We start from the raw sequence: 20,692 nt of genomic DNA, 5'->3' as shown, positions 1-20,692 counted from the left end.
AAATGCTGCCTCTACGGCCCAACCTCCAGATAATCGGTAGATGATGTATGTACGGATGACAGGACAAAAATTCAGTATTTTTACTGGGATAATTATTCACTTTGTAATTGTAATCTAATGGACTTTAAAAAACAAACAAAACAAATGTGCTCTATGCGCTAAAAAAAATTAAAATAAAATAAAAACCAGGACCAATAAAGCATTTGGATTTTGTTACATTTTATTTTAAAGATATCACTCAGATGTTCCTATGGAGAGAAAAATGCACGTTATAACACAAGATGCGTGCTGATGACAAAAATGTCATCTTACTTGGCAACAACACCATCATTCTTTGCCAGCCTGAGGATGGAATCATCAGACTCCCCCTGTTTTGCATTTAGGAGAGAACACGCACATGTAAAAAACCACAAGCATTTGAACCATTGAACACAATCCAGGATGACTCACCATTCTGCGGATGGCGCCACAGATGGCATAGGTCTTGAACTGACCGTTGAAACGACCCGTGACCTTGTCCACCTGTAGCAGACATAGTTGAATGAATGACTTTATTTCATACATAGAAATACGTCCACATTACATATAATACAGAACGTACATAGAGCTTGAAAAAGGACAAACTATATACAGTGTCTGACAGAAGTTCTGTCGCTTGTCCATGTTGTAGAAACAATGGCTTATAACCTGACTTTGACTCACCCAAATGAGGTGTAATGTATGAAAATAAATTTGCTTCACTGCAGAAATATTGATCTTTTAATGAACACAGAAAGGTCAGAGTTTGGCAAAACAAGTTTTGTCGCCTTGTCATACAATACACCCAATCGTAGCAAAACCTTTGCAAGTTAGAAGGCAATATCAACATACTAAAATGTCAAGAAATATTAGCTACCTCTTCCCAATTGTTAGGGTTTTTCAGATTATCCTTATCGTATGATTATGTTGGAATGCAACCGGTAATAAATAACGTACCTTGTCTCATCCTACACAAGGTCGTAAAAGTTCCTCCTGATATGTTTTGGGCTTCCTATTCAGTCTACACCAGCCCCCACTCTTTCTCTTAATAAATATGTCCTTGCAGTTGGGAGGGTTTTCAGACTTCATTCCTGAGCGAGTGAACTCTCCACCTGCAGGTGTCTAAAAGAACTTGCTTGTCTCCCGTGTGGTTCTTGCAAAATAAGTGTGAGTGAGCAAATCTCTAACACCAATCATAAAAGGTGTTAGAGTTGTGCTCACTCTAACTTATTTTGCAAGAACCACACGCGAGACAAGCAAGTCCTTTTAGTTGAAGTCATGAGTACGGCACAGGGATGTATTCCCAGGGCCACTAAGACTAGGTCTTTGTTAAGCTAATAGTCATGAGACGTCCATACTGCTCCGTCCATAAGAGTATCCCATTTGTTCTGTGGTAATGAGATAACTATGGAATGTACTTCCTGCCTGGGAACCTGCCCGATCATGTACACTTGCCCCTTTGTTTCTCTCTCAATAAAAGGCACGGCTAAATTCGAGCAGAGCGCGGATCTCAGCCACACTTGTTGCGTGTGTTTGGGGTGCGCCCTTCTGCGCAGAAGAAAACGCTAAGCCAAAAAGACCTACCGCCTCTGAGATTGATTTCAGATAAATGTTGTCAACCCAACAGTATGTACTACAATTAACCCAGTAAAACTTTTTATTTGGCAGCATGGTGGAGCACTGGTTAGCATGTTTGGCTTACAATGCAAAGGTTGTGGGTCCGATTTCGGCTACGGACTTTCTGAGTGGAGCTCGCATGTTCTCCCCATGCCTGCCTGGGTTTCCTCCTGGTATTCCAATGTTCTCCAATGTTGAATAGACGTGCATGGTAGGCCGACTGACGACTATAAATTGTCTGTAGGTTTGAGTGTTAATGGTTATTCGTCTATGTGTGTCCCGCGATTTGGTGACAACCAGTTCAGGGTGTCCATGACTACTGCCCAGAGTGCGAGGATGTGCTCCAGCAAAGTAGCACTACTCTGTGAGTAGGCATGTTCAGAGAGCAAGAGTGCGCTCCACTCCTATTAAAGGGTAACTCAACCCAACATTTTATTTAAAATATGTTATATATGCCCACAGGAGCCGAAATACATCATTCTTATTAATATTGCGTCCTTGGAATGAGATAAGTAACAAAATTCACTCGTTCTTATCCATCACAGGGGGGCAACCATATTGCCACTCGCTGCCGACTAAAAATGACATCACAGTTGCCAGGTCTCAAGTCAAAAACAATCGCAGTTCAGCTTTAGAAAACTGGTGAGCAAAATAGCCACTCGTTCAGATGGTGAAAAACAGGTGGATTTTAACTGTTACGTTCATATTCACCCCTCCGCGAGTCGTCACCTTATCGTGGTGGAGGGGTTTGCGTGCCCCTATGATCCTAGGAGCCATGTTGTCGGGGGCTTCATGCCCCTGGTAGGGTCACCCATGGCAAACGGGTCCTAGGTGAGGGGCCAGACAAAGCACGGCTCACAAGCCCCTTATGATGAGTGATATAAATGGACTTAGTTTTCCCTCGCCCGGACGCGGGTCACCGGGGCCTCCCTCTGGAGCCAGGCCTGGAGGCGGGGCTCGAAGGCGAGCGTCTGGTGGCCGGGCCTTCGCCCATGGGGCCCGGCCGGGCATAGCCCGAAATGGAAACGTGGGTCCCCCTTCCCATGGGCTCACCACCTGTGGGAGGGGCCGAAGGGGTCGGGTGCAATGTGAGCTGGGCGGCAGCCAAAGGCGGGGACCTTGGCGGTCTGATCCCCGGCTGCAGAAGCTGGCTCTTGGGACATGGAATGTCACCTCTCTGGCTGGAAAGGAGCCCGAGCTGGTGTGTGAGGCAGAAAGATTCCGACTAGATATAGTCGGACTAGCCTCCACACACAGTTTGGGTTCCGGTACAAGCCCTCTCGAGAGGGGCTGGACTCTCTTCCACTCTGGAGTTGCCCACGGTGAGAGGCGTCGAGCAGGTGTGGGTATACTTATTGCCCCCCGGCTGGGCGCCTGCACATTGGGGTTCACCCCGGTGAACGAGAGGGTAGCCTCCCTCCGCCTTTGGGTGGGGGGACGGGCCCTGACTGTTGTTTGTGTCTATGCACCAAACAGCAGCTCAGAGTACCCACCCTTCTTGGGGTCCCTGGAGGAAGTGCTGGATAGCGCTCCTTCTGGGGACTCTATCGTTCTACTGGGTGACTTCAATGCTCACGTGGGCAATGACAGTGAGACCTGGAAGGGCGTGATTGGGAGGAACGGCCCCCCTGATCTGAACCCGAGCGGTGTTCTATTGTTGGACTTCTGTGCTCGACACGGATTTTCAATAATGAACACCATGTTCAAACATAAGGGTGTCCATGTGTGCACTTGGCACCAGGACACCCTAGGCCGCAGTTCGATGATCGACTTTGTAGTCGTGTCATCGGATTTGCGGCCGCATGTTTTGGACACTCGGGTGAAGAGAGGGGCGGAGCTGTCAACTGATCACCACCTGGTGGTGGGTTGGCTCCGATGGTGGGGGAAGATGCCGGTCCGACCTGGCAGACCCAAACGCTCTGTGAGGGTCTGCTGGGAACGTCTGGCAGAATCTCCTGTCAGGAAGAGCTTCAACTCCCACCTCCGGCAGAGCTTTTCCCACGTCCCGGGGGAGGCGGGGGACATTGAGTCTGAGTGGACCATGTTCCGCGCCTCCATTGTTGAGGCGGCCGACCGGAGCTGTGGCCGTAAGGTCGTTGGTGCCTGTCGTGGCGGCAACCCCCGAACCCGCTGGTGGACACCGGCGGTAAGGGATGCCGTCAAGCTGAAGAAGGAGTCCTATCGGGCCGTTTTGGCCTGCGGGACTCCGGAGGCAGCTGAGAGGTACCGGATGGCCAAGCGGAACGCGGCTTCGGCGGTTGCTGAGGCAAAAACCCGGGCGTGGGAGGAGTTCGGTGAGGCCATGGAGAATGACTTTCGGACGGCTTCGAGGAAATTCTGGTCCACCATCCGGCGTCTCAGGAGGGGGAAGCAGTGCAACGTCAACACTGTTTACAGTGGGGATGGCGTGCTGCTGACCTCGACTCGGGACGTCGTGAGTCGGTGGGGAGAATACTTCGAAGACCTCCTCAATTCCACCTACACGCCTTCCATTGAGGAAGCAGGGCCTAGAGACTCTGAGGCGGATTCTCCAATCTCTGGGGTCGAAGTCACTGAGGTAGTTAAAAAACTCCTCGGTGGCAAGGCCCCGGGGGTGGATGAGATCCGCCCAGAGTTCTTAAAGGCTCTGGATGTTGTGGGGCTGTCATGGCTGACACGCCTCTACAACGTTGCGTGGACATCGGGGACAGTGCCTCTGGATTGGCAGACTGGGGTGGTGGTTCCCCTCTTTAAGAAGGGGGACCGGAGGGTGTGTTCCAATTACAGGGGAATCACACTCCTCAGCCTCCCTGGTAAGGTCTATTCAGGGGTGCTGGAGAGGAGGGTCCGTCGGGAGGTCGAACCTCGGATTCAGGAGGAGCAGTGTGGCTTTCGTCCTGGCCGTGGAACAGTGGACCAGCTCTACACCCTCGGCAGGATCCTCGAGGGTGCATGGGAGTTTGCCCAACCAGTCCACATGTGTTTTGTGGACTTGGAGAAGGCGTTTGACCGTGTCCCTCGGGAGGTTCTGTGGAGGGTGCTTCGGGAGTACGGGGTGCCAAGCCAACTGATAAGGGCGGTTCGGTCCCTGTATCACCGATGCCAGAGTCTGGTCCGCATTTCCGGCAGTAAGTCGGATTCGTTCCCAGTGAGGGTTGGACTCCGCCAAGGCTGCCCTTTGTCACCGATTCTGTTCATAATTTTTATGGACAGAATTTCTAGGCGCAGCCGAGGCGTTGAGGGGGTCCGGTTTGGGGACCTCAGCATCGCGTCTCTGCTTTTTGCAGATGACGTGGTGCTGTTGGCTTCTTCAGGCCGTGATCTCCAGCTCTCGCTGGAACGGTTCGCAGCCGAGTGTGAAGCGGTCGGGATGAGGGTCAGCACCTCCAAATCCGAGTCCATGGTCCTCGATCGGAAAAGGGTGGAATGCCCTCTCCGGATCGGGGATGAGATCCTGCCCCAAGTGGAGGAGTTCAAGTATCTTGGAGTCTTGTTCACGAGTGAGGGGAGGATGGAGCGTGAGATCGACAGGCGGATCGGTGCAGCGTCGGCAGTAATGCGGACCCTGTACCGGTCCGTTGTGGTGAAGAGAGAGCTGAGCCAAAAGGCAAAGCTCTCAATTTACCGGTCGATTTACGCTCCTACCCTCACCTATGGTCACGAGCTATGGGTCGTGACCGAAAGAACGAGATCTCGGATACAAGCGGCCGAAATGAGTTTTCTCCGCAGGATGTCCGGGCTCTCCCTTAGAGATAGGGTGAGAAGCTCGGTCATCCGGGAGAGACTCGGAGTAGAGTCGCTACTCCTCCACGTTGAGAGGAGCCAGATGAGGTGGCTCGGGCATCTTATCAGGATGCCTCCTGGACGCCTCCCTGGGGAGGTGTTCCGGGCATGTCCCACCGGTAGGAGACCCCGGGGACGACCCAGGACGCGCTGGAGAGACTATGTCTCTCAGCTGGCCTGGGAACGCCTTGGGATCCCCCGGGATGAGCTGGATGAAGTGGCTGGGGAGAGGGAAGTCTGGGAGTCCCTCCTGAAGCTGTTGCCCCCGCGACCCGACCCCGGATAAGCGGAAGAAGATGGATGGATGGATGGATGGATGGATGGATGGATGGATGGACGTTCATATTCAACAAGTGAAAAAACATCCCTGCGTTTCAACTACTTGGGCAGCTGAGTCACGCCGAAAGTTACGTCATGCATCCTAAAAAACGGCCTTCGGAGAACGCACCCTGTGAATTTGGACACAGCTCCCGACTCCCAGCTGGCCTGGGAACTCCTTGGGATACATCGGGAAGAGCTAGAAGAAGTGGCTGGAGATAAGGAAGTCTGGGCTTTCTTGCTGAAAATGCTGCCTCTACGGCCCAACCTCCAGATAATCGGTAGATGATGTATGTACGGATGACAGGACAAAAATTCAGTATTTTTACTGGGATAATTATTCACTTTGTAATTGTAATCTAATGGACTTTAAAAAACAAACAAAACAAATGTGCTCTATGCGCTAAAAAAAATTAAAATAAAATAAAAACCAGGACCAATAAAGCATTTGGATTTTGTTACATTTTATTTTAAAGATATCACTCAGATGTTCCTATGGAGAGAAAAATGCACATTATAACACAAGATACGTGCTGATGACAAAAATGTCATCTTACTTGGCAACAACACCATCATTCTTTGCCAGCCTGAGGATGGAATCATCAGACTCCCCCTGTTTTGCATTTAGGAGACAACACGCACATGTAAAAAACCACAAGCATTTGAACCATTGAACACAATCCAGGATGACTCACCATTCTGCGGATGGCGCCACAGATGGCATAGGTCTTGAACTGACCGTTGAAACGACCCGTGACATTGTCCACCTGTAGCAGACATAGTTGAATGAATGACTTTATTTCATACATAGAAATACGTCCACATTACATATAATACAGAACGTACATAGAGCTTGAACAAGGACAAACTATATACAGTGTCTGACAGAAGTTCTGTCGCTTGTCCATGTTGTAGAAACAATGGCTTATAACCTGACTTTGACTCACCCAAATGAGGTGTAATGTATGAAAATAAATTTGCTTCACTGCAGAAATATTGATCTTTTAATGAACACAGAAAGGTCAGAGTTTGGCAAAACAAGTTTTGTCGGCTTGTCATACAATACACCCAATCCTAGCAAAACCTTTGCTAGTTAGAAGGCAATATCAACATACTAAAATGTCAAGAAATATTAGCTACCTCTTCCCAATTGTTAGGGTTTTTCAGATTATCCTTATCGGATGATTATGTTGGAATGCAACCGGTAATAAATAACCTACCTTGTCTCATCCTACACAAGGTCGTAAAAGTTCCCCCTGATATGTTTTGGGCTTCCTATTCAGTCTACACCAGCCCCCACTCTTAATAAATATGTCCTTGCAGTTGGGAGGGTTTTCAGACTTCATTCCTGAGCGAGTGAACTCTCCACCTGCAGGTGTCTAAAAGGACTTGCTTGTCTCCCGTGTGGTTCTTGCAAAATAAGTTAGAGTGAGCACAACTCTAACACCTTTTATGATTGGTGTTAGAGATTTGCTCACTCACACTTATTTTGCAAGAACACCACGGGAGACAAGCAAGTTCTTTTAGACACCTGCAGGTGGAGATTTCACCCATTGAAGGAATGAAGTCTGAACCCTCCTTCCTGCAAGGGCATATTTATTAAGAGAAACAGAGTGGGGGTATGAGTAGGCTGAATAGAACGCCCTTGTTCTAGATCAAGGTGCTCCAGTACTGGCCAGCCCAGTCACCAGACACGAACATCATTGAGCATGTTTGGGGTAGAATGATGGCGGACGCTTGGAAGACAAAACCAAAAAATCTTGAACTCTTGAGAGGCACGCAAGACTGCATTCTTTCCTGATGATTTCATCAATATGAATCATTGTCGAACCGCATGGATGCAGTCTTTCAAGCTCAAGGACATCAATTCAGCTACAGCTTTTTCAATTGCCTGTGATGGGTGAGTCGAGTGACGCGACCGATATCGAACAGACACCGCTGCTATGCAAGTACGTGAACTCTAATGGGCCGCAAGAAGAAGTGATCAAATTGACACCACTATTTTTCTTTAGATTATTTTAATAATAGGCATACAACTTATGTATTGACACTATGTTGCATTATAAAAGGCTTTTAGATTTTTAAGGCTCCAGACAGGTATGTTTTTTGTTTTTTTTGGGCCGATATGGCCCTTTGAACATTTTGGGTTGCCGAACCCTGGCATAGACAAAGAGACGTGCTTACGAGCAGTGTTCCCTCTAAGCTGCGCAATTGCGGACTGGTCGTGCAGTCTTGGCGCACATGAAATTACATGCTGCGCACAAAATACAATTCAGCATAAACTGATTGATTAAGATCTACTGTTAGACGTACTCTAATCTAATTAAGTGGATGAATGATTTTCTTTCTGTGCCTTTTTGTAGTGTAAATCAGTAATTGACAGTTGTCCAGCCAATGATATGTTTCACTTAGGCTACATAGTATATGTATGACACATATGTGTCCTGCCTATCCATGCAGTGCGGCAGAGTCAAGCGATGCAAATGCTAAATTAGCTAATCATGGCGAAACGAATGAGCAGCGACACATCCACTCGCCAAGCCAAAATAAATAAGAGATGCTTCTTTTAAGTTTGGATGGCTGTCGGAGTGTGTGCAACTACAAGAGGAAACAGTGAAACTGGGTGAGATTTTCTCTTTTTGAATGAGAAAGGTCTCCTCTGCAAAACATGCAGTGAAGCCAAAGTGGTGGGCGAGTTTACGGAGGGAAAAATACGGAAGAAATGGAAGTTGGACTACCTCGCGCGTCACATTCAGCAGAAATGTCATTTGAAAGCTGTTGGAATTGTACAAAGACTCAAGATGGGAGAGCGGATCGGTACGTTATTGCAAAGAACGCAAAAGATCGACAGAAAAGGAACGAGCTGTCACACAAAACAAAATCCGACCCCGAGCAAGTTAAAGTTCTCATTGACAATATTTATTTATTTATTTATTTATTTGTTCATTCATTCATTCATTCTGGTGTTGCACACAGTGGTCCACAGTGTGCACAGGGAGCTTGTGTGTTTGCACAGTCACTTGAAAAATTAGAGGGAACACTGCTTACAAGGCACAATTAGAGCTTTCTGGAAAGCCAGGATCATTGCAGAAGAGCAACGTGACGACAAGACAATATGGAACTTGGCATGTTTCATGGCAAACTTGCCCAATTGTCTAATTTGGATACAGAAGTCATGGACTTGGACGGATTTGCATATAAATATCTATTAACAATAATGTGAGTACATAGAGTACATGGTTAAACAGTAGAATAAAGTACAACCAATGTCAGTGTCTTGGTCCTATAACTTTTTGTTTACCACAAGTCATGCCATAAATAGGCCCGATAATGCGCTCTATGTGTGGATTAAATACAAAACAGACCCTGCAATTGTGCCTTTTAACCCCAAGTGCCTTATTGTGCCAAAAATACGGTAAGTTGGAAAAAGATTACCTCTGCTATGTTGATCTGTACGGAAGCGTGGTCCTTGGCTCCGATGATCCGGTTGCTCGCAGAGCTTTAAAAATAAAATAAAAATAATAATTTAAAAAACAGTGTTTCCATTGATTAATAAAAATACAGTCAAACCTCGGTTTTCAACCACAATCCGTTTCAGAAGGTTGAGAAGCAGATTCAAGTTCAAGTTCAAGTTTACTTTATTGTCAAAAATCCTATGTAACAGGGTTACCACAGAAGTTTGAAATTGCGTTTGACCCGTCTCCAATGTGCATCCATCCATCCATCCATTTTCTGAACCGCTTAGTCCCCACGGGGGTCGCGGGCGTGCTGGAGCCTATCCCAGCCGTCATCGGGCAGTAGGCGGGGGACACCCTGAACCGGTTTAACTAAAAACATTTAAATAAGACATTGACATAAATCTCTTTCTTTCTCACACACACATACACACAACACACACAAACACACAGCTAACTTACTCATACTGAATTTACAATTTCTTTCTCTGACATATTCATTCACAACATAAACATAGACAATGCACACTTACACATTGCAGTCATTCAAACACTAACATGCTGATAAACATGTGCAGTACTATACAATAAAATACTCTCTCTCACATTCACACACACGCACACACACACACGGTGTGTAATAAGAGTATTGACAATACAGACCCACACACACACACATACATACACAGCAGCAGAAATACAATCAGTGGTCATAGAAGTAAAGTGAAAAAGTGTATAACTGTATATAAGGTGCAAGAGTAAAGTGCCAAGTGGCATGGTGACTTTGGAATGTTCAAGTGGTTTTCCTCAGTGTGTTCATGAGTCTGATGGCTTGAGGAAAGAAGCTGTTACTCAGTCTGCTTGTGCTTGTTCCTATCACACCAGGTGATGAGTTGCTGTACCTCCTCTCTGTATGCTGAGTCATCGTTGTCTTTGATGAGGCCCACCACTGTTGTGTCATCTGCAAATTTGATGATGTGATTCGTTTCAAATCTGGCAGAGCAGTCGTGGGTCATCAGCGTGAACAGCAGGGGGGATAGCACACATCCTTGCGGCACCCCGGTGTTTATGACGGTGGTCGCTGAGGAGTTGTTTCCGACTCTGACTGTCTGCGGTCTGTTCGTTAGAAAGTCCAGCAGCCAGTTGCACAGTTAAGTTCTGACGCCTATTGTACTCAGCTTTTTCACCAGATGTTGGGGGATGACTGTGTTGAACGCAGAGCTGGAGTCAATGAACAGCATCCGCGCGTGACTGTTTTTGTTCTCCAGATGAGCCAGGCAGAGGTGGAGTGCTGTTGCTATGGCGTCATCAGTGGAGCGCTTGGGGCGGTAGGCAAATTGGTATGGGTCTAGAGTAGTGGGGAGGGTGGATGTTAAGTGGGCCTTCACCAGTCTCTCAAAGCACTTCATCATGATGGAAGTGAGTGCTATGGGTCTGTAGTCATTCAGTGATGATGCTGGTGACTGGATGGACATGCTGAAGTGGAAGAAAATGTATGGAGTACAAGGAAATTTGAAATGTGGAAGAAGTGGTAGAAGTGCTAGAGTGTGGTTGAAATCTTCACAAAGAGATGAGAACGAATTCAAGAGACAAAAGCTAGAAAGATGAAAACTGATGCGGTCACAAGTGTTTGTCAGACCAGGAGACAATAAGGCCCCTGTGAGCAGGTGCAAGGCCGCAGCTCAAGCCGCGGCTCAAGCAAGGGGCAAGAGGAGTTTCCGGTCCTATGCAAATCATGTATCGAAATTTAAAAGATCTGAAACCTCCCCCATATGACAGCAAAACATGTCATTGTCAGGTTATCAAAAATCGTTTTAGATTGTTAGAGCCCCTGTCCACACAAGTACGACAATGCTGTTTGTAGGCCCAATTACAAATGAATAGGGATCAAATTGTGTTACACTGAAGTTAAAATATGCAAATCAAGTGGTAAAGAAATGCAACTTGCTTCTAGAAGGTAAATAAATAAAATTAGAATGTGCTGACCTCGTGTGCATGGAAGGGACCAGCTCATGATCAACCACAGGAAATGGCCAGCCTGTGACGAATCATTGTTGCTGAGACCTACCTTCCGCACGCGAGAGCTGTGCATGTGTGTGCGTATGTGTTAAGTTGATGAAGATTGGCTAAACTTTTAGTATAAAGAAATTTGCTAGACTGTTGTCTATTTAATTTACACCGCAGAACAGAAACAATTTTGACAGATAAAAATGAAAGAAAAAGAGAGAAATCTGTTTGCGAGCAGAAACTAATCCACACTAGTGCATGTTAGTGTCAAGCCATCATGAGAAATTCGGAGTTAACAAAACAACAGAACATGCTTTCAGGAATTGGGAGAAGCTAAATTGTGAATTTAAGATTTTGCAATGCCACATTTAATAGGAATAATTGATTGGTTGTGTTATAAGATTATGCAAAATTCTAAATGCAAGCTAAATCTGAGAGATTGAGTTCTTCAAATTTAAAAACAAAGAAAAAAATCAGATTAATTTGCCAATTGTTTCTTTTAGTTAAGTTTTTTTTGAATTGGTGGATTGTTCTACCAGGAAACCTGAGTTGAAAATGATATATGAATGTTGTGTGGTGAGCTTGGATGAATTGGGACCAATGTGATAGAAAGACTCCTTTTTGGAGACTGTGTGTGAGATGCAAATGAACATTGATGAATGATAGCCTGAATGAAAAGAAATTACAGGTTGAATGGTTGAAGTTGTTGGCGACTACTATAGAAAATTAGTAGAGCGACTTTGATGAAAGAGTGATTTTGAGAAGGTTGAATGTTAGAAAGAAACACGTAGGTTTTGGATTGATAATTAACTAGAGAAAAAAACTGGAGAACCAGTAACATATGTAGAAGATGTGTGAACTGAGAAATTGAGAAGCGTTTTGAAAAGAAAGTCAAATTAAATGATGATGGAATCGTATGTAGTAAAGAACGCATTCTCCTAAAAAGTTTGTCAAGGTGTGAGGCATGGGCGTTGCCAAGCCTCAAAAGGGGGGAGTGAGTAGGACAGATAGTGGAAGATAGTAATAATACAACACTTTATGACAATGAATTTTCGAATACATTTGGTGTTATCTTGTGGTAAATTTTTTGTTAGGGTGTAGATAGGTTAGCAACACGAGAGATTTAGAGGTTCAAAAGAAAGACAGTTAAAAGAAAACATTTTTGATTTGGACAATTCCAGGCTAACAGGAACATGAGAGCGATAAGAACTACGAGGTGGGATCCAATTTCATTGGGGAGATTGAGAATTCACAGCACCATACTCTAAGTCACATTTTTGAGCAAGCATGACAATAACATGTGAGAGGTCAAGACATACAGATTAGGGCTTGATGTGGAAAGCAGACCTCGATGAGTTGATTTTCAATAATGATACTGAAGACAACATACTGTCCGATTAAATTGGAACTATAGATAAAATGTAGCTCAAAAATAGGATGAGTTGCAGGATTTACGATATAAAAACGAGACCGCTGTTATTAGGAGAATTTGAAGTTTGGTAAACAATGTTACCAGCAAATTGATGGCGCAGCTACATTTGGAGATAGTCTTACAAGTTTGATGTCCCAGCATGTCATTCTCAGTGTCAGAGTCCCTGAAACCCAATCCGAGACTTCGCCTGCAGCCGTGAACAACCACAAAATGGTGCCTGGCTCTGAAGCACCTTTGACCTTTGGCGAAGGACAAGAAAAGACTGCTGTTGTGCTTGGAGGAGGACAAGTACACTCCGGAGGACAGACAACATCCTCAGGGACGAGAAAAGACAGTGAAAAGCGGAGGAACTCACAATGATGAAAATTGACTCATTTGAACAATGGACTCATTCAAGAGTGATGGATGGGGTCGCTCTGAAGCAACAACAAAAGAACACCAACTTGATAGGGTGAAGTGCGGCAAAAAGAAATGGACTTGGAGTGTCCGACAACCAAATCGCACTCCTTGGCGTTACCAAATTTGGTGGAGCTTGGTTCAAAGTGGAAGGGAGGTTCATTGTGCACTGAGTTTGACAGAACTGAGGAGATTTGATGAATAAATAAATAAAAATTTGAAAAATACGTAGGGCTACAGATTATAATCAGAGATTGAACGGATTTGGATAAAACAAATAGGCTAAAACGGTAGGAAACAAGAGCAAGATCTTATATTTTGGCTCATCAAGCTTAAGACGTAGAGGTCGAGTTATATAAATTTTAGAACAGGACATTTGGCAGTCAGGAGGAAGCTAGGTTGCTCAATGTACCTACTCAATACAATAGTAAGGTTTTTTGTTCCACAGTGGAGGTTGGATGGTCAGAAAGTTAGGTACGTTCAATTTTTGACATTCACACAATCATGCATAGGAGTCACACGGCGACAGTTAACAAGACAATGAATGCAATAGGGGCCACCTACGACTGCACCGACATGAAAAAGTAGAAGTGAGAGAGCAGAGTATGGGAATATATGCTAAAACGTCTGCTATACAGTTACCAATAGGAGATTCTATCAAGAGAAGCTACATGAGAGATGGATTAGAATCCCTTTGTCTGTGTGTGAGTGTGTGTGTGTGTGTGTGTGCACACCCTGTGTGGGTGCGAGCGTGTGAGGAGAAAGAAGGCATGGATAAGACAATCTCTTTTACACCAGGAGGCAATAAATGGGAATGCCCCTGTCATAAATAGTTTTTGGTTAAAGGGAATCATTAGGAAGTGTTCAAACTCTTCCCGCAAACATTCCTATTTGCCAGTTAAATGGGCACTACAATTGACTACGAGAGTTGCAAGCAACAGATGAAGAGCAGTCCTTGGCAGATTATATGATCAGGACGCTCAAACTGTGTCAAAGATAAATTTACTGCCGCTTGATCTTTCCTCCTCACAGGTCGACAACCCCATCAATCCAGGAGACTGGGTCTACACCAAGGTCATCAAAAGAAGGAACTGGGCCAGCCACGACGGGAGGGACCATTCCAAGTCTTGCTGACTACACATGTTGCATCCAAGGTTGCAGGACCCACAAATGCATTAACGATGACTGCTCTCCAGGAGGAAACTGGATGGGAGCTTTTGACATCACCGCTGTGTGCCAGGATGAGAGAGCCGTTTTCAAGGTGTAAGGGCTCTACTACCAACATGGCTGCACCATCGGACGGGACCTACTTCATCCAGAAGTTCAGAGGCACTGCCTCACCTGCATCCTATGAGTGCACGTGCCTGTTCAGAACGGATCGTGGTTTTGTGGTCACAAGAGTTGTCCGATGCTGCCTGCCAACTGGACACGAGTGTGTGTGACAGACCTCACCTACAGACTAGAACATCATCAGCTGACGAAAACGTGAGCACATATACAACTTCTTAGACGTGACAGATGTGATAATGATAATGAGGCGTGGATTGCGTAGATGCTGTTCTGTTGAGCATGTATTACGGAAACTTGTTGATTTGACCATCAAATATGCTTCGCAAGTAATGGATACGCGGATGTACTGTTTCTTTGTTTTTCTTTTTGTTTTTATTGATAGCATTCTGGTCGCCTTAAGGCAAAGGGACCGTGTAAGAATTTTCCTGCTAATAACATCTGGCCAGCAGGTTTTTCGCTTACACAATAAGTTTGATCTGGGGTGTTGAGGTAATGCCTAATCTTCACTGGAAAGTGTTGCTATCATTGTTTGTTGTTTTTATTTTTACTATTCTTCTTTCTTCATTATACATATATATATGTTTTTTTCTTACTTGTCTTTGTTGTTTGGGGTGACATAATCATATGATAAAACAGGAGGGAGATGTTAGGGTTTTCCAGGTTATCTTTATCGTAGGATTATGTTGGAACGTAACCTGTAATAATTACCCTCGCCTGTCCTGTCTTAACAAAAGTAGTAGAACAAAGTGCTAAGATCTTTTGAACTGATTGACTAGCTGCAGAGGAAGCAATCAAAGTTGTTTTGTTTACACAACATCGTGAAAGACCCCCTGCTGTGCTTTGATCAGCAGGCCAGGGCCTTCGGCCCCATCCTGCGTCGTTCTATTCACCACGGGAGTTTTCCTCGATCGTCATGGCGGCTGTTTAGATTCCACCACACGCACGTGCGAGTGAAGCCACGCAGATGCTGGCTGACCAGGTGACAGACATGGAGAAACTTCTACCAAATTCACTAATCATTGTTCTGGGTGATCTTAACAGGGCGAACCTCGCACACGAACTCCCCAGATACAGACAGCACATAACGTGTCCCACCAGAGGGGCACAGACACTGGACCACTGCTACACCGTAATTAAGGATGCATACCACTCTGTGGCTTGTGCAGCTTTAGGACTCTCGGACCACTGTCTAGTTCATCTGATCCCTGCCTACAGACAGAAACTAAAAACTTCTAAGCCTGTGGTGAGGACTGTGAGGAAGTGGACAGTGGAGTCAAGGCAGGACCTCCAAGCCTGCTTTGACTGCACCGATTGGGGAATTTTTGAAGCTGCAACTTCAGACCTGTATGAACTCAATGACACTGTCAGTTTTTGTGAGGATCTGTGTGTGCAGACTAAGACCTTCTGCACGCACAACAACGACAAACCTTGGTTTACACCGAACCTCAGGAGGCTGCGCAAAATCAAGGAGGAGGCCTACAGGAGCGGCGACCGGGACCGGTTCAAGCGGACCAGAAACACACTGAACCAAGAGGTCAGGAAAGCCGGGAGGTGTTACGGAGAGAGCCTGGAGAGACACCTCTCTGCCAATCCTGATCCCTCAACAGTGTGGAAAGGTATGCAGAGCATCACGGACTTCAAGAAACGAACTCTCCATCCTGTGGAGAGCCCAAGTCTTGTTAACCAGCTAAACAGGTTCTACTGCAGGTTTGATCGGTCCTCCCACACAACGGGACCTCCTGCAGCACAATCTACATACTCACCTCCCTCTATAACTGCTCTGTCCACACCTCCATCACCGTTGTCACCGACTCTCTCTCTCGCAGAGGCCGCGCCCACAATCCAGATCCGCGAGGAGGAAGTGTGCCAGATGTTCCGGAGGCAAAAGAAGGCACCGGGCCCAGACAGCGTGTCACCTTCCTGCTTGAAAGTCTGCGCTGAGCAGCTGGCGCCCACCTTTGCACGGATCTTTAACCATTCCCTGGAGCTGTGTGAGGTGGCCTCGTGCTTCAAGAGCTCCACCTTCGTTCCAGTGGTCAAGAAGCCCGCCATCAAAGGTTTGAATGACTATAGACCTGTCGCACTGACATCTGTTGTCATGAAATATTTCGAGAGGTTAGTGCTGAACCACCTGAAGGATGTAACGAGCCCCCTGCTTGACCCCCTCCAGTTTGCCTATTGGGCAAGATTCAAGAGTTTTTTTTTTTTTTTTTTTTTTTTTTCGCCATGTTTGAGCGTGCCAAACAAGGAATTTGACTTTGGTAAATCACAGCCTCTGTTCAACATTTAGGTGACTAACAACAACACTCAGGACATGTGAAGAACGAAAGATATTCTCAAACACCCCCTGATCTTAAACTCCCAAGAGGGCAAGGAAAAACTCAAAACTCCAGCTAGGGGAAATGAGAAACCTTGAGAAGAGACCACAGATGGGAGGGTCCCTCTTCTAGGATGACCAGGCTGCAATGGATGCAGAGAGGACACATAGTACAAACAGTGTAGACAAAACAGGTGTGGCAAGCGGGATGTTATTGCACAGTAATGAGTCTCAGAGTCTAAGAGTGGTGTGAGTTCATCAGAGCGACAGCCTGGGGGAAGAAGCTGTCTCTGTGTTTGCTGGTTTTAGTGTACAGAGCTCTATAACGGCGTCCGGAGGGGAGTAGTTCAAACAGGCTGCAACCTGGGTGCGAAGGGTCTGTTGAGATGTTACTTGCACGTTTCCTGGTCCTAGACAGCTACAAGTCTTGGATAGATGGGAGGTTGATTCCAATTATCTTTTCTGCAGTCCTTATTGTCCGTTGCAGTCTGTGCTTGTCTTGTTTGGAGGCCGATCCAAACCAGACAGTGATGGAGGTGCAGAGGACAGACTGGATGATGGCAGTGTAGAAGGTCTTCAGCAGCTCCCGCGGCAGGTTGAACTTCTTGAGCTGTCTCAGGAAGTACAGCCTCTGCTGGGCCTTCTTCCGGACAGAGTCTATGTGGCCGGTCCATTTCAGGTCCCGAGAGATTGTGGTTCCCAGGAACTTGAAGGTGTCTGATGAGAGAATAGTATTACTGCGGATAGTGATGGGTGAAAGTGGTGAAGGGCCTCGCCTGAAGTCCACTGTCATCTCCACGGTCTTGAGCGGGTTCAGGTCCAGGTGGTTTTGGCTGCACCAGTGGACCAGCCGCTCCACCTCCTGTCTGTACGCAGTCTCATCACCGTTCTGGATCAGTCCGATGAGAGTGGTGTTGTCTGCATACTTCAGGAGCTTCACGGAAGAGTCACTTGCGGAGAAATCGTTGGTGTAGAGGGAGAAGAGCAGTGGGGAGAGGACGCATCCCTGAGGGGCTCCAGTGTTGGTGGTCAGGGTGTCAGATGTGATGCTCTTCAGCCTCACACGCTGTCTCCTGTTGGTCAGGAAGCTGGTGATCCACTGACAGGTGGAGGCAGGCACCGCGAGCTGGATGAGCTTCTGTTGGAGGATGTCAGGAGTGATGGTGTTGAACGCCGAGCTGAAGTCCACAAACAGGATCCTGGCGTACTTTCCTGGGGTGTCCAGGTGTTGCAGGATGTAGTGCAGTCCCATGTTGACCGCATCATCCACCGACCTGTTTGCCCGGTAGGGCCCGTGACATCCTTCAGGTGGTTCAGTACTAACCTCTCGAAAGATTTCATGACCACAGATGTTAGTGCAACAGGTCTATAGTCATTCAGACCTGTGATGGCGGGCTTCTTGGCCACTGGAACGATGGTGGAGCTCTTGAAGCACGAGGGCACCTCACACAGCTCCAGGGAACGGTTGAAGATCCGTGCAAAGGTGGGCGCCAGCTGCTCCGCGCAGACTTTCAAGCAGGAAGGTGACACGCCGTCTGGGCCCGGTGCCTTCTGATCTTTTGTATCCGGAACATCTGGCGCACTTCCTCCTCGTGAATCTGGAGTGCGGGCGCGGCCTCTGCAAGAGAGAGAGTCGGTGACCACGGTGATGGAGGTGTGGACAGAGCAGTTGTGGGGGGAGGTGAGTATGTGGATTGTGTGGATTGTGCTGCAGGAGGTCCCGTTGTGTGGGAGGACCGATCAAACCTGCAGTAGATTCTGTTTAGCTGGTCAGTGAGCCTTGGGCTCTCCACAGGACGGGGGGTTCGTTTCTTGAAGCCCGTGATGCTCTGCAGGCCTTTCCACACTGTTGAGGGATCAGGATTGGCAGAGAGGTGTCTCTCCAGGCTCTCGCCGTAACACCTCCTGGCTTTCCTGACCTCTCGGTTCAGTGTGTTTCTGGTCTGCTTGAACAGGTCCCGGTCGCCGCTCCTGTAGGCCTCCTCCTTGACTTTGCGCAGCCTCCTAAGGTTCGGTGTAAACCAAGGTTTGTCGTTGTTGAACGTGCAGAAGCTCTTAGTCTGCACACACAGATCCTCACAAAAACTGATGTATGATGTGACAGTGTCAGTGAGTTCATGCAAGTCTGAAGTTGCAGCTTCAAAAACACTCCAATCGGTGCAGTCAAAGCAGGCTTGGAGGTCCTGCCTTGACTCCACTGTCCACTTCCTGACAGTCCTCACCACAGGCTTAGAAGTTTTTAGTTTCTGTCTGTAGGCAGGGATCAGATGAACTAGACAGTGGTCCGAGAGTCCTAAAGCTGCACGAGCCACAGAGTGGTATGCATCCTTAATTACGGTGTAGCAGTGGTCCAGTGTCTGTGCCCCTCTGGTGGGACACGTTATGTGCTGTCTGTATCTGGGGAGTGCGTGTGCGAGGTTCGCCCTGTTAAGATCACCCAGAACGATGATTAGTAAATTTGGTAGAAGTCTCTCCATGTCTGTCACCTGGTCAGCCAGCATCTGCGTGGCTTCACTCGCACGTGCGTGTGGTGGGATGTAAACAGCCGCCATGACGATCGAGGAGAACTCCCGTGGTGAATGGAACGGCCGGCAGTTTATGAAAAGTGTTTCTAGGAGAGGGCTGCAAAACTCTCTCAACACCATGACATCGGTACACCAACGTTCATTAATGTAGAAACAGAGACCACCTCCCTTTGATTTTCCGGAGAGCTCCGCGCTGCGATCTGCACGCGTTAGCCGAAACCCAGCTAACTCCATGGCGTGGTGGGGGGTTCGTTCGCTAAGCCACGTCTCAACAAAACACAGCGCGGCGGATCTGCTGAAGTCCGTGTTCCTTGAAGTGAGGAGCAGCAGTTCGTCCATCTTGTTCGCCAGGGAGCAGACATTCGCCAGATGAATTGACGGCAGCTTTACGAGGGCTCCCGCTCGTTTTCCGCGTCGCCGCCGTCGCGCTAGCTTGTATAGCACCGCCGCTCCGGCTAAAATCTCCGACAAACAGTCCGAATCAGAGAGAACAGGAGAGAAAATACCAGAAGAAGACTGACCGATGTTTAACAGTGCTTCTCTAGTAAAAGTGATCCGGGATGGACAGCAGAAGACACAGAAAACACACAAAATAAGACAAAGAAACAGAGAGCGACTCACCGTGGCAGCCATTCGCGGCGCCATCAGATGACGTCATGACGGGCAAACAGGTCGGTGGATGATGCGGTCAACATGGGACTGCACTACAACCTGCACCATCTGGACACCCCAGGAACGTACGCCAGGATCCTGTTTGTGGACTTCAGCTCAGCGTTCAACACCATCGGTCCTGACATCCTCCAACAGAAGCTCACCCAGCTCGCGGTGCCTGCCTCCACCTGTCAGTGGATCACCAGCTTCCTGACCAACAGGAGACAGTATGTGAGTATGTGGGGAGCATCACATCTGACACCCGGACCACCAATACTGGAGCCCCTCAGGGATGCGTCGTCTCCCCACTGCTCTTCTCCCTCTCCACCAACGATTTCTCCGCAAGTGACTCTTCCGTGAAGCTCCTGAAGTATGCAGACGACACCACTCTCATCGGACTGATCCAGAACGGTGATGAGACTGCGTACAGACAGGAGGTGGTGCGGCTGGTCCACTGGTTCAGCCAAAACCACCTGGAGCTGAACCTGCTCAAGACCATGGAGATGACAGTGGACTTCAGGCGAGATCCTTCACCACTTTCACCCCTCACTATCCGCAGTAATACTATTCTCTCCATAGACACCTTCAAGTTCCTGGGAACTACAATCTCTCGGGACCTGAAATGGACCGGCCACATAGACTCTGTCCGGAAGAAGGCCCAGCAGAGGCTGTACTTCCTGAGACAACTCAAGAAATTCAACCTGCCGTGGGAGCTGCTGAATTAGATTGATTTTCATTGGCAAACAATATCACTGATCAGCAAATCAAGGACATCAATTCAGTTCCAGCTTTCTCATTTGCCTGTGATGAGTCGTGCGACGTGACCGAAATCGAACAGACCGCTCTGCTCTGCAGGTACGTTAACTCTAATGGGCTGCAAGAAGAAATTGATACCACTAAAAGG

The 20,692-nt window shown here is 47.3% G+C and overlaps 1 protein-coding gene across 2 annotated transcripts; it reads right to left on the bottom strand.

Annotated features, from left to right (window-relative positions):
• Positions 1 to 263: 263 nt before the first annotated feature.
• LOC125992640 (small ribosomal subunit protein eS21-like) lies at positions 264 to 20,003 on the bottom strand. Of its 2 annotated transcripts, none has more exons than XR_011086282.1 (4): positions 10,073 to 10,922; positions 9,151 to 9,214; positions 451 to 522; positions 264 to 368 (listed from the first exon to the last, which is right to left on the bottom strand). XR_011086282.1 is itself a non-coding variant. In XM_068649700.1 (4 exons), exons 1-4 carry the CDS (start codon positions 19,932 to 19,934, stop codon positions 309 to 311), a joined length of 282 nt encoding a protein of 93 aa, XP_068505801.1. In that variant the 5' UTR covers positions 19,935 to 20,003; the 3' UTR covers positions 264 to 308. The 2 variants fall into 2 exon arrangements, 1 of the variants encoding a protein (XP_068505801.1); XM_068649700.1 differs by lacking the exon at positions 10,073 to 10,922 and adding an exon at positions 19,849 to 20,003.
• Positions 20,004 to 20,692: the final 689 nt, after the last annotated feature.

The sequence above is a fragment of the Syngnathus scovelli genome, unplaced genomic scaffold (assembly GCF_024217435.2).
Source record: "Syngnathus scovelli strain Florida unplaced genomic scaffold, RoL_Ssco_1.2 HiC_scaffold_23, whole genome shotgun sequence".
Lineage (NCBI taxonomy): Eukaryota > Metazoa > Chordata > Actinopteri > Syngnathiformes > Syngnathidae > Syngnathus > Syngnathus scovelli.
This window is presented reverse-complemented; position numbering and strand designations above follow the sequence as displayed.

What these genes read in the sequence shown, in the direction of transcription:
- LOC125992640 (XM_068649700.1), bottom strand. Translation starts at nt 19,934, where the DNA reads ATGTCAGGACCGATGGTGTTGAACGCTGAGCTGAAGTCCACAAACAGG. An exon ending in TACAGATCAACATAGCAGAG is followed by an intron (nt 523 to 9,150) that starts GTAATCTTTTTC and finishes TGTCTGCTACAG; the next exon opens with GTGGACAAGGTCACGGGTCG. An exon ending in GTGGCGCCATCCGCAGAATG is followed by an intron (nt 369 to 450) that starts GTGAGTCATCCT and finishes AATGCAAAACAG; the next exon opens with GGGGAGTCTGATGATTCCAT.